This window comes from Tupaia chinensis, unplaced genomic scaffold (genome assembly GCF_000334495.1).
Source record: "Tupaia chinensis unplaced genomic scaffold, TupChi_1.0 Scaffold000056_1, whole genome shotgun sequence".
NCBI lineage: Eukaryota > Metazoa > Chordata > Mammalia > Scandentia > Tupaiidae > Tupaia > Tupaia belangeri.
In genome coordinates, this window is record NW_006159514.1 from 978,894 (window position 1) to 992,108 (window position 13,215).

The 13,215-nt window shown below is 38.6% G+C and overlaps 1 protein-coding gene across 1 annotated transcript in view; it reads right to left on the reverse strand.

Moving 5' to 3' along the window:
• The window catches only part of DYNC1I2 (dynein cytoplasmic 1 intermediate chain 2), a gene marked incomplete in the record, with an annotated part of 69,893 nt that overhangs the window by 4,692 nt on the left and 51,986 nt on the right, over positions 1-13,215 (reverse strand). Inside the window, 1 exon segment of the mRNA XM_006141500.3 lies at positions 2,499-2,639. Coding sequence (XP_006141562.2) covers positions 2,499-2,639 — 141 coding nt within the window.

A 13,215-nucleotide genomic window follows, 5' to 3' on the forward strand; every position in this document is an offset into this window, starting at 1 on the left:
TCCTGCTAACCACAAGATGGCTGCTGTGCCGCATCAACTGATGGTCAACTCTGCTTGCCAGAACTGCCTTCCGGAGACTGTATTCCATGGAGACTCACCTACAGTTGCGGAACTGCACGAGACCCACACTTGATCCAACCTTGAATGGAATCTATTTTCCCTATTGTTAAAAACTTTGGACTCGTGACCCCTCTCCCTCTACTCGCAGGTATCGCATTTTCAATGACCCCTCTGGAGGATAGCTGTCTATAGCAGAGATAGAGTAATTGGGAGAGGGGGAAAGGGCTGAGGGTCAAACATAGGATAAAAAACATATTTATATGTATGAAAGTAGAAATGGAACAGTATTGGTGACGACATGCTTGATTAAGACACTATGCAGTTTATCCTAGATGGGAAACTACACTTGGTGTGTTGTGATGATACTCAGGGAATGAGTGTTAGGCAATATAATTTAATATAAAAAAAATAATAATAAGCAGGAGGAAAAAAAAATGCACATTTGATGACTGAAGAGAGTTGTATGGACACAACTGGGGTCTACTTTATAATATGTTCATTCTACTCCCTGGGGTTTATGCCTAGGATCAGATTTGGATACATGTGTAAGGATATGTCAGCTGTGCTAGCTAGTGGATATACTTAGACTAATTGAGTTCATTGGTAGAACAATTGAATGGGGGGGCGGAAGGCATTGAGGGCAATCATGAATGTTAGGGACAATGGAGGAGGAAGATGGGACATGGCAGAGGGTGGGGATGGGGAATCTAGGATGGCAAAACAAAAGGCAAGGTATGCAGGACACAAAAATTGGGAAATCATTTGCTGAGAACATATATGTTGATGTGCTTGATTGAGCCAATGCACAGTGTATTTTGGATGGAAAATTCGTATGTGTGCTGTGATGAGAAAAAAACAAAGTATAAAAAAAAAAAAAGGAGAGAGAAGAGGATAAAGACAGCAGTGAACAATAGAGAGGCAGGATGTTAATGAGAAATAGATATGGTTTATTACCTGTTGATGATGACATGTATAGTATTCTCAACTGAACCAGTCTGGGAAGTATTTCATGATGGGTGAAGTCTTTTTAATAAGCAAAATGAGAAATAGTGATTGATTGTTTAAAAAAATTATAATAATAATTATTGGGAAAAGCATGGAAAAGATATTGAATGATAAAGCGGGGAGATTGATATCTCTGTATTGACTGACATGCATGGCATTCCCTTTTGAAAAAGCAATGGAAGTCAATGTAAAGTTATATGTAATCTAGTGTAATAGAAAGAAGATTATGATGATAAAAAAAAAATACAACAAGATTTTTTTAAAAAAATTTGAAATCTGACAAAAATAACTTGACACTGGTAATCCCCAAATGCTTGCCCCCGAGAAAGCCAAAACTGTTGTAAAGGAAGCTTGCATTTTGAGTTAATTATTATAGGAAAGGTCCATATTTAATTGTAACTACAAATTCTAAAGTCAAAATATGAACTAAGAAAGTAAAACTGGTACCATTCTAAGTAACTGGAAGAGGGATAAGCAAGCAATCCCAATCATCTCCTCTAGAACTTGACACCTTTTCCTAGCAGTGTCTAAATGTGTCTCCCCTAACCAATACACCAATTGTTGATACAATATTAAAGTCTTACCTTTCCAGTATAACACTTCCTTGCTCTGTATAACCAACAATTTTACTTCAAGAGATCTGGCAAGATGCCACCCGAAATGTGAAGAGGTGTGGGTCAAGGCACAGACGACTTTCTCCTCAATGACTGTCACTGATAGAACTGCTAACTGACAGTGAAGGAGGATTCTAGGGACACTTTAAAACTCTCTAAGCTGTATATAAAACTATACAGAGCTAAGAATAAATGATGGCTGCAGTTAAATTTCATTGTTAATAAGTAATTTTCATACAATAATTAGGAAATTGGATGGTTTCTATAATCACTTCTATGTTCATTTTACTGAAAACAGTAAAATTCTTTCAATCCGTTTTCTATAGAAAACGCCATCAAAATATATCTCCATTCCCCCCCCCCGCCACCAAAAAGAAAATTTCACTTCATCCAAACAAGTCAGGCTAAAGCTAATGTTTACAGATAACATACAATTCTGTCAAGGCTAAGAGGTAATTTAGAAATTTGGAATTAAGGTTAACATATTTCAAGTCTGAAACTATCTGGTTTCTAGCCTACGAAAGAAAAATATCCCAGCTGCCTTGTGAACAAGACTTTGCCAGGACATTAGAAGCATGATAGTGCTTTTCAAAAGTAGAAAGAAATGCCCCCGTGCTCTTGACAACGTTAGTTCTCCGTTCAGTTCTGCACAGCATGCTGTTTATTATTTAGGGTACAAAGCTTATTTGGTTTCTTTGTGATGAAGCTACAATAACAGAGCCCTTTTACATTCCTTGGAATACAAAGAATTTCACAAATTATTCAATAAATCTCCAATTTTCTATTTTCCAGTGCAATTTTTGTTATTTTCCTGCTCACCTCTGTGTCATTATTGAGATTCCACAAATCCAGTCTCCCCATGCCATCCACGCAGGCAAACAGGGCTGGGTGGGTGGGTGACCACATAACATCATAAACATAGTCCGAATTATCTTCAAATGAGTACAAAGGCTTGTTATTCTGAAAGGGAAGAGTTGATTCTTACTTAGTACAGTCAAAATATGACATACACACAAATCATTAAACTACTTATCACTGAAAAAAATAGACAATCATTCAACAGGCATGATACCATTTTAGGATATTTAACTCAGCCTAGAAAAGGTCCCATCTGTTTCACAATAGAAATTCCGGGCACTCTAAAGTAAGAATCAACTACTAGTCTGCATTTCTTTTTAACTTGTAGATACCATACTGTTTAGAAAAGAACAGAATTTGCTTTAAAAATATTCACCAATGAAAGGATTCTGGGGAGATAACAGTGGCACTATACTCTAAAACGCCCATAAAACTGAATAAAGCCAGGAGTAGAGCAAAATCAAAGATTCACAGATAATGTCTACCATGAAATCAGAACCAACCTCTAAATATAAGTAGGTGGGAACAAGCCACTGACAACTATGAGACCTGCATAGTCTCAGTACTGTGCGCAAAGAAATGCTGAGGAGGTATGAGAATGTCAGACAGCTGGAGAAGAGAGCCTCACAGTCAACAGTGAATGCTGTAGTGAAAGCCAGTCAGAAACAGAAAGTAGGAGTGAGTTCGGCACAATCCCATTTATAATAGAAATAGGTTGCAATGAGATAGAAGTAAGGTTTGATGGCACAGTCTGGGCCTCATAAACTTTCAAAATTAAAAGCCCCTTTCTAAGACAAAATCTCACTGAAGATAAGCTGCTGGGAATAGAACCCAAGTTGTAGAATACAGCAAAAAAAGAGACAAAGGTAAGAGAAGATTTAAAGTGGTGGAAACAGAAAAGACACAAAAAGTACAAGATATATGTGTATGTATGTGTGTGTGCATGCATGCACAATGTCTGTATTTCCCCACTTTACAAAAACTATAGGAGAGGGGCCGGCAGGTGGCATGGTGGTTAAAGGCGCTGGATTCCCACATGGCCGACCGTGGTTCAAGTCCTGGACCTGGCAGCTTGCTTTCTCACTCTCTCTCCCTCTCTCTCACTCTGTCCCTCTCTGGTCAAATTGAAATAAACAAATGAATAAATAATAAATAAAAAGTTAAATAAAATAATTAAAAAAAAAAAAAAAACTATAGGAGAGAGTCTGAAACTCACAAAGCTATCTTTTCTTGCCCTCTTTAAAGTATAGAAAAACTCATTTCACTAGTAGATAGTAAACAATAGAAAAAGATCTCAGTCAAATCCCATACAAAGTTGTTATGGTGTCAAGACAAGCAAATGGGGGGAAATTAGTCTTTTCAACAATGCTGGGGCAACTAGATATTCTCATGCAAAAGAATAAAGTTTAATCCCCTCCTTCCTCATATTACAAACAGAATTTAATTCAAATGTATCATAGATCTAAATCAAAGAGTTGAAATTACAAAACTCTTACAAGAAAGAACAGCAATAAATCTTTGTGGTGTTGGACTTGGTAATATTTCTTAGATATAGAAGGAAAAGGACATGAGACAAAAAAAAAGTATATACACTGGATGATATCAAAATTAAATACTTGTGTGCTTCAAATGATACCATCGAGAAAGTGTAAAACCTACACAATGGGAAAAAATATTTGCAAACCATTATTCTGATATGTGACTTGTATCCAGAACTCTTTCAAACAGCCAATAAGCATCATTAGTCATGAGAAGAATGCAAAACAAAACTACCATATGATGTTACCCACAACAAATGTGGGTAAAGATATGAGAAATCAGAACCCTCATAACTCATTGGTTGGAATATAAAATAGTGGTGAGGCACTAGGCACTATGAAAGACAGCTTGGCAGTTTCTCAAAACACTAATTAGTTACCATGTGACCCAACAATTCCACTCTTAAGTATATACCCAAGAAAAATGAAAACATGTGGGATCAGCAGATGGCGTAATGGTTATGTTGTTGGACTCCCACATGGCCGACTGTAGTTTGAGTCCCAGAACTGGCAGCTTCAAACGCATGCCAGGCACGTGTACATACATGCCCAAAATCCTGAGAGGAGAATGGAGGAGAAGGGATTGCAGAGTGGTCATCCCCTCTGGGGGGGGTTTCTCACTTTATGCCTCTCTCTCTCTCTCTCCCCAGTGAGCACATGTGCCCTATAGCAAAAAATCTCTCTTAAAAAACAAAAACAAATGTACATACCAAATGTGTATATAAATGTTCACAGCAGTGTTATTCATAATACCCCAAAGTGTAAACAACCCCAATGTTCATCAACTGATGAATGGATAAACAATAGATGGCATATCTATACAATGGGAATTATCTAGTCATAAAAAAATTAAGTACTGATATATGTTACAACATAGGTGATCCTTGAAAATATTATACGAAGTGCTAGGAGCCAGTACACACATTGTATGATTCATGAAATGTCCATGATCTGTTCCCAGAGGCATATCCATAGATACAGAGAGTAGATTAGTGATTTGCAGAAAATGAAGGAGAAGAAAATGAGGAGTGACCACAAATGGGTATAGGGCTTTTCTTTCTGAAATTCAAAAATGTTCTAAAATTAGATATTGGTGACAGTGAATATCTCATGAATCTACCAGAACCAGTAAATTGGGGTCAGCAGATGGCATGGTGTTGAGGACTTCCATATGGCCAACTGCAGTTTGAGTTCTAGGCCCGTCTGTTTCATTTATCACTTTTCCTCCCTCTCTTTCTGTTTCTTTTTGTTGAGTGCATGTGTCCTATTGCTAATTAAAAATTAAAAAAAAAATTAAATAAATCATTCTTTTTTTTTTTTTTTAAAGAGAGATTTTTGTGATAGGGCACGTGCACTCACTGGAGAGACAAAGAGATAAAAAGCGAGAAATCACCCCCCAAGAGGGATAGCCTCGCCACAATCCCTTCTCCTCTCAGGATTTTGGGCATGCATGCATGCACACATGCCCGACATGAGTTAAGCCTCTGGGTCTGGGATTCGAACCATAGTTGACTACATGGGAGTCCAGTGACATAACCGTTATGCCATCTGCTGGTCCCAAAATAAATCATTCTTAAAAAATAAAGAACCAATAAGCTGTATACTTTAAAAAGGTAACTATTATGGTATATGAATTTTATCATCTCAATAAAACTGTTCTTTAAAAAATTAAAGAAGAGACAAAGTAGATTTTTAAAAAGCAGTAGACAAAGATTAAAAAAGAAATATTCATAGAGGCAGGGTCTAGGAAGAAACAAAAAGAAAGTAATAATACAGAATACCAAAAATAAAACAACTCCCCTAAAATACAAGACAGCTTAAAACTACATATTGAAAGGTTATCCTGTGTATATAGGAAAATTGACCTGTTAAAGGAAAGAAAAAAAAGTCAGGTGATCATCTGGTTTTTCTTTTCTTTTTTTTTAGAACAACAACTCACAGGACCAGCAGGTGGCATGGTGGTTAAAGTGCTGGACACTCCCATATGGCCGACTGTGGTTTGAGTACCGGACCTGGTGGCTTGCTTTCTCACTCTCCCACCCTCTATGTATCTCTCCCTGGTCAAATTAGACTAAATGAATGAATAAATAAATAATAATAATAAAAAGAACTTTACAAGTAAGAACAAGAAAATCAGAGTGTCATGAGACAGTTTGTGCCAGAAGACAACAGAGTAACTAACATATTTAAAGTACACGAAGAAAATGTAAATCATGAATGTTATACACATACTAACCTTTATACCTATACTCTTCACTAATATGGGGGTAATGCACTTACGTGTACCTTTCTGAGGAATCTACTAAAAATAAGCTACAGACGGAACAAAAAGACTGAAGAAATTTCAACATAAAGACTGGTCAATATCCATGGGATTCATGAGTGCAGGCTTCTCTTCACAGGATTATAAACAATCTGTAAGTACGCAAGGGCCGGCTCTGTGGGCCTAGTAGTTAAGGCAGCCAAATCTCACATGGCTGATCCCGTATTTCAAGTCCTGAACCTGGAGGCCTGAAAAACAGGCTGGGTGTGTGTGCGTGCAAGTCAAAAACCCCAAAAAGAGGGAGAAATGGAGAAGGGACTGTAGCATAGCCATTCCTCATTGAGGACAATTTCTCCCTTTTACTCGTTCTCTGACCAATGCATTTGCCCTCTGACAAAAAAAAAAAAAAAAGACTACCACTACACACAATAATATGTATGATATCACAGGAATTCAAAATCTAGACTGTGGGACCGGCAGGTGGCATGGTGGCTAAGGGTGCTGGACTCCCACATGGCTGACCATGGTTCGAGCCCCAGACCTCATGGCTTGCTTTCTCACTTTCCGTCTCTTTCACTCTCTCTCACTCTGCCCCCTCTGATCAATTTAAAATAAATAAGTAAACAAAATAATTCTTAAAAAAAAATCCAGACTGCAAGAAACCTACAGGACAACTAACCTGGTTTCTTCTTCAAGAACAAAACAACAAGAAAAAAGAGGGAAGGAAATCTAAAGAAAGGGGCTTAGAGGCTAGGTGGCAGCTCGGCAGTGATACGACTGCATTTTCATAGGAAAAGTACTAGGTCTGCTTCCTTGGGATCGCTGAACACACTGGGGAAGCACATGTGTGTCTGTGATCCAGACCAGGTAAGACTAGGGGCAGATTGCAGCATGAAGATGCTGTTGGGGTGTCTGTCTCTATGATCTCTCTCTCAGAAGAAATAAATCAATTTCTAAAAAAAACACAAAAAAACAAAAAAAAACCTTCAGTTGGCATTTGTATACATTTAACATCAATACTATGTATTAATGTGAAATTGCAAATTAAAGTCTCAAATGGATTATTTAAGTACTTTTAAAAAGTAATTTTTTTCAGGACCAGTAGATGGCGTAATGGGTATGTTGCTGGACTCCCATGTAGTCCACCGTGGTTTGAATCCCAGACCCGGTGGCTTAAACTCACACCAGGTGTGTGTGTGTGCGTGCTCAAGATCCCAAGAAGACAATGGAGAAGGGACTGCAGTGTGGCCATCCCCCCTGGGGGGTGATTTCTTACTTTCTGTCTCTCTGTCTCTCTCTGCCTTTCTGGCTAGCACATGTGCCCTATAGCAAAAACCTCTTAAAAAAGCGATTTTTTTCTTACGCACTACTGCCTAAATGGCAGAAAGCCAACAGAGATGACCTGGACTCTAGTCTCAGCCTTTTCAGAGCCAGCTTTTTTTTTCTTTCAAAGTATTATTTAATTATTATTATAATTTAATTTGCTACAGGGCATATGTGCTCACCAGACAGAGAAAGACAAAGAGAAAATGAGAAAGCAAGCCACCAGGTCCAGGACCTGAACCCTGGTCAGTCATGTTGGAGTCCAGCAACTTAACTACCACACCCCCCACTGGCTCCACCAGCAGCTAGCTTTAAGGGTTTCAGAGAGTCACTCCACCATTCTAAGCCTCTATTCTATTATTTATAAGACGAAGGCTTTGTATTGGTGGCTGTAAACCTTGACTATATGTCATAACCACCTAGAGAATTTAAGAAAACATGCTGTTGCCTGCCCCTGCCCCCCAGATATTGTGATTGAATTGGTCTGTGGTGCTACGTGAGCAACAAAAGGTTAACTGCCCAGGTGATTCTAATATGCAACCAAGCCTGAGAATCACTGAACTAGGTAATGCCTATAGATCTCTGAAGTTCTGACATTCTTACATACAAAAGGTTTATAACATATATTAGCCAAAAGAAAGAATCAAAAGAGGGAATCAAAATGAAGGGCTTCTTTGAAAGGTAGCATTTGAATACGTAAAAATGGCTCATTCTGGTACAATGACGAGAATAATTATGTGGTCAAGGGACAAACTATTTTTTTTTCTAAACTCTTTAAGGCTTACGCAGGGTTGAACAGTATCCTTCTAAAATTTATGTTACCTGGTACCTATAAATACGAACTCATTTGAAAATACAGTCTTTGCAAATACCATCAAGTTAAGACGAGGCCATACTGCGTTGGAGTGGGCCCTAGATTCTGCCAGGATTGGTACTGTTGAGACAAGAGAACTGGCACCCAGAGACAAACAGGTGGGATGCTACTTGAAGACAGGCAGAGACTGGAGGGATGAAGCTGCAGGCCAAGGAACACCAAGGACAGCTGGCGACCACCAGAAGCTGGGAGGGAAATAGGGGTCAGATTCTCCCCTGGTGTCTCCAAAAGTAACCTGCTGGCCAGCACCTTGATTTTGGACTTCCAGCCTCCATAACTCTGAGAGAGTAAATTTGTTTGTTTAAGCCACCCAGTTTCAGGTAATTTGTCCCAGCAGCCCTAGAAAACAAATAGAGATTAATTTTCAAACTGGGGAGGAGTTCTAGATTAATAACAGAGAGAGTCCCTATAGTAAGTATTAGGTTGTCAGAAGTCATGACATATTTTTCTGGTTTTCTATGCAAAAATGCATCATGATTTTTCTGACAACCCAGCAAATGAACAGGGAGGTGCTCCTCACAGACCTGGGAAATCAATATGTCCTCAACTAGGATCAGAGGAGAAATGATTAGATTCTCTCTCTCTCTCTAAAAAAAAAAAAAATAATAATTCTGGGGCCAGCAGGTCGTGCTGAAATTAAAATGGCTGGGTCCATGGCTCGAGTCCCAAACCTGGCAACATGAAAATCACACTGAGCACATGTGTGCCCAAAATCCTGACAGGAGAACGGAGAAGGAATTACAGCATGGCTATCCCCTCTAGGGTGTGATTTCTCTCTCTTTCTCTGGCAAGTGCATGTGTCCTATAGCAAATCAAAAAAAAAAAAAAAAAAAAAAAAGACTCTAAGAACAGAAATATCAACCTATGTAACCTGACTGAGGATAGACTTTTTGAGAAGCAATACATCTATTAAAAACAACTTGCAACACAAAAAACAATCTTAGAAGTGAAATGAAAAATAAAGACAGTACCCATCAAAGCACTGCAATAGGGAGTCTCAGCCAATAGATTTTGAGAATTACTATCTCAAGGCAAGACCATCTCTATCTGAAGATGAATGAATTAGGCTATCTTAGCTTGATGCCATTAAACATTCAAATTATAAAACTTCTTTTGTTCCAATTCTTTGCTCACTAAGCAATCTTCTGATTATAATTTGGCTTCCCATGTGGGTTGTCTACAGGGAAACAATGAGCTGGTCAGGCTGGCATGAGTATCTGGGCCTTCTGGCAGTTATGTTTTTCATCATAAATTAATAAATTGACATGCTTCAATGTAGGAGTGCCTTAGGGGCCTGTTAGTTCTAGTCAGCGCTCCCTAGCTAATCAACTCTACTAGACTGACAAAACTGAGTTTCTGAATATGCAGAGGAGAGGCTAGACACTGGCCAGTAACAAGTTACTGAGACAAATGCTGCTGTGTAGGATTGGGTCTGATTTCGGGTCAGTCTTCCCCAAGAAATACCACAACTGCAAAGCACTTTGTCATTTTGACTTGTCAATATGTGCATAGCAGTTACTCTAAACATTAGTAGGATCCTTTAACCCTGTTTTGATGCTAGTACACTCTGAGAATGAAATAAGCAAGTTATTAAAATAAAGAAAAGCTTATCAGACATTAAAAACATTAGAGATTGTGATACTTCAAGGTGCATATGGACTACAAAGTCTGAAAATTACCTAGTTTAAGAAATTAGCATGTTAACAGTCTTTGTCATCTTATGGAATATATGGTTCTGGCAGCTGTTTGTTCTGAGACCAAGAGTGTACTGTTCATACATCAAAACATTGTGTCCTCTTAAATAATCTTTGTTTTGAGAGTAATCTGTAACAAGTATAGTTAAATATGGGGGAGCATTAGCTAATTAACCAAGTCTACCCCAATCAAGCTCTTCCAGAACCCCAGATTACCCTGAAGAAGCTTTCGCAGCTCACTTACTCTCCCAACCCCCTTTCACTCCCACTGAAGTGCTAGTGAATTTTCAATTGGTATTTTGAGACAGTAACATTGTCTTCAAAATATATCAGAAGCAATGGCTTGGTTGGTTTCAACTTGACCAGTATAGAAAATAATTTATCTGTCTTTTATACTAAAAATAGCTGAGCCTGATAAAGTAATAAAAGCAATCTGATGAACCAAACTCTGTGACTATGTTATAAATTTTTGACCACATAAAGAATAAGACCACAAAAGTAGATCACCTAAAATTCAATTTGAGGCAGTGCCACACTGAAATTTCTAGGGATTTTTAGAAGGCTTACAGAAAGGAAGAGAAAAAGAAATATTGTTTTGTTATTGGGTAGAGCCAGATATTAAAGGAGAGAAAGATATATCATTATCTAATGATTCATTTTTCCAGTTTCTGGGGCTCAGTTCTTAGAGTCAGAAAGCACTTAAAATGTAAAGGCAGAGAAGTTAAATGTTTAAAAATCTAATAAATTCATGCATGTGAAGATACTAGTTTACAAAACTAAAAATGCATTGGAATGATGTTTTTAAAGAGAGGTTATTAAAAAACACTGTCTACTGTTCATTACCATTCATTATACATCAGCATTGTCTATTACTCATTATTACAGTTGCACAGGCACTATTGAAATGTTCAGAATACCAGTAACATAAGTAACCAGGAAGGGTAAATTCAAAATTTAAACAATGACAGTAGAGCCAAGGTATGTCCAAATATAAAGATATTTACTTAGCAGATTATTGTTGTTTTACCCTTCATAGGTAGGACTATGTGAATGTAGAAAAGTTAGAATAAAAGGTAATTCTTCTGATAACGTTTCAGAGGGTCACAATTAAAAACACACTGTTGTAAAGTCAGTGGTTGTGTGGTGGTTAAGGTTCCTGGGTCCCACATGGATGACTGCACAGTATTGGTCCTGGACTTGGTGGCTTGAAAAACACACCGAGCGCGTGTTCATGTGAGCCCAATATCCTGAAAGGAGAAATGGAAAAGGGATTGTGGCATGACCATCCCCCATGGGGTTCCTTTCTCACTTTCCTTTCCCCTGGGTGAGCATGTGCACCTGTAGCAAAACTGAAAATAAAAGCACTGTTCTATGCTGGTCCATTCTTTGGCCACTAACATTGGGGGGGGGGGCAGCGGCATGTATCATAGCTCAATTAATAAAGATGTCTTCTATATAAGGGTCAAGGAAGAAAGCAATGCCTAGCTAATTAGCAAGGAAAGAGGCCTGCCTACCGATGATTCTTATTCAGAAGGCACCTCTATGCTGAAATACAGTAAAATAGAGGAGCAAAAATAACCAGCAACCAACTAGCTATTGAGTACCACAAAATAAGTATCAATCAGTCTGCTATTATAGGTAAGTTCAATTTTTTTTCTTTAGAGATTTTTGCTATAGAGCATGCGTGCTTGCTAGAGAGAGAAAGAGACAGAAAGTAAAAAATCACCCCCAAGGGAGATAATCATGTTGAAATCCATTCTCCCCTTGGGATTTTGGGCGCACACGGGCTCAGAGTTGCATTTTAAGCTGCTGGGTCCATGACTCGAACTGCAGCAAATCACATAAAACCTTAACCACTACGTCACCAGCTGCCCTCTCTCTCTCTTTTAAAGATTTTTGCTGTAGGGTATGCGTGTACTTGCTTAAGAGAGACAGAGAGAAAGAGGGAAAGTAAGAAATCACCCCCCCCACCCCCAGGAGGGATGGCCATGCTGTAGTCCCTTCTCCTCCATTCTCCTCTTGAGGTTTTTGGCACACAAGCAAATACGTCCTGTGTAATTTTCAAGCTTCTGAGTGTGGGACTTGAACCATGGTTGACCATGTGGGAGTTTAGCGTCTTAACTACCATGCCATCTTCTGTCCCTGAAGAACATCTTTTATGACCACTAAGTTTTCTCAAAGAAAAGGAAAAACTAAAGAAGGTCTTCATTTCATGAATTATTCAGAAAGTCAACATTTAGGGATAAGGTAAAGAAAAACAAAAGATGTGATACTGCAGAAAAACTAATTGCAAAGTTAAGGCACTTTAATTACAAAGTGGGGTCAAATGAAAGTACAGAGTCTGTCACAGGGGGTAACATTCCCTACTTGGGTTTGTCGAGATTTTCAACAGCACAGGGCAGTGCCACATTTAACTGGAATTGCTGCAGGGTCAGGAAACACTTTATCACACAAATGGGTTTTTCAAGGAACTGCTGTTTATTTTTTTATTTTTTTTTTTTTGGAGAGGTTTTTGCTATAGGGCCCGTGTACTTGCCAGAGAGACAGAGAGACAGAAAGCGAGAAATCACCCCCCAGGGGGGGATGGCCACGCCACAATCCCTTCTCCTCCATTCTTTCGGGATCTTGGGCACATACACACACGCGCCTGGCTTAAATTTAAGCCACCAGGTCCGAGACTCGAACCGTGGTCGACTGCATGGGATTTCAGTGACACAGCCATTACGCTAACTGCTGGTCCCACTGCTATTTATTAAAACCCATACTACTCAAATATTTATTGTAGAACAATTATATCTATATATTTGTGCCTTTATACAATACTTTTTTAATGATTCAAGATTATCATGTATAGCCCTTCTCTACAGAAGTTACTGCAAATCAGTTTATATTGGTCTTTTCTCTATTTCCATCAGCTCTGTGAGCTACTGCAATTCTGAAAAAGCCTCTAAAAGCTGTCCAAAGAGCAAATCAAATGTACGGTGTC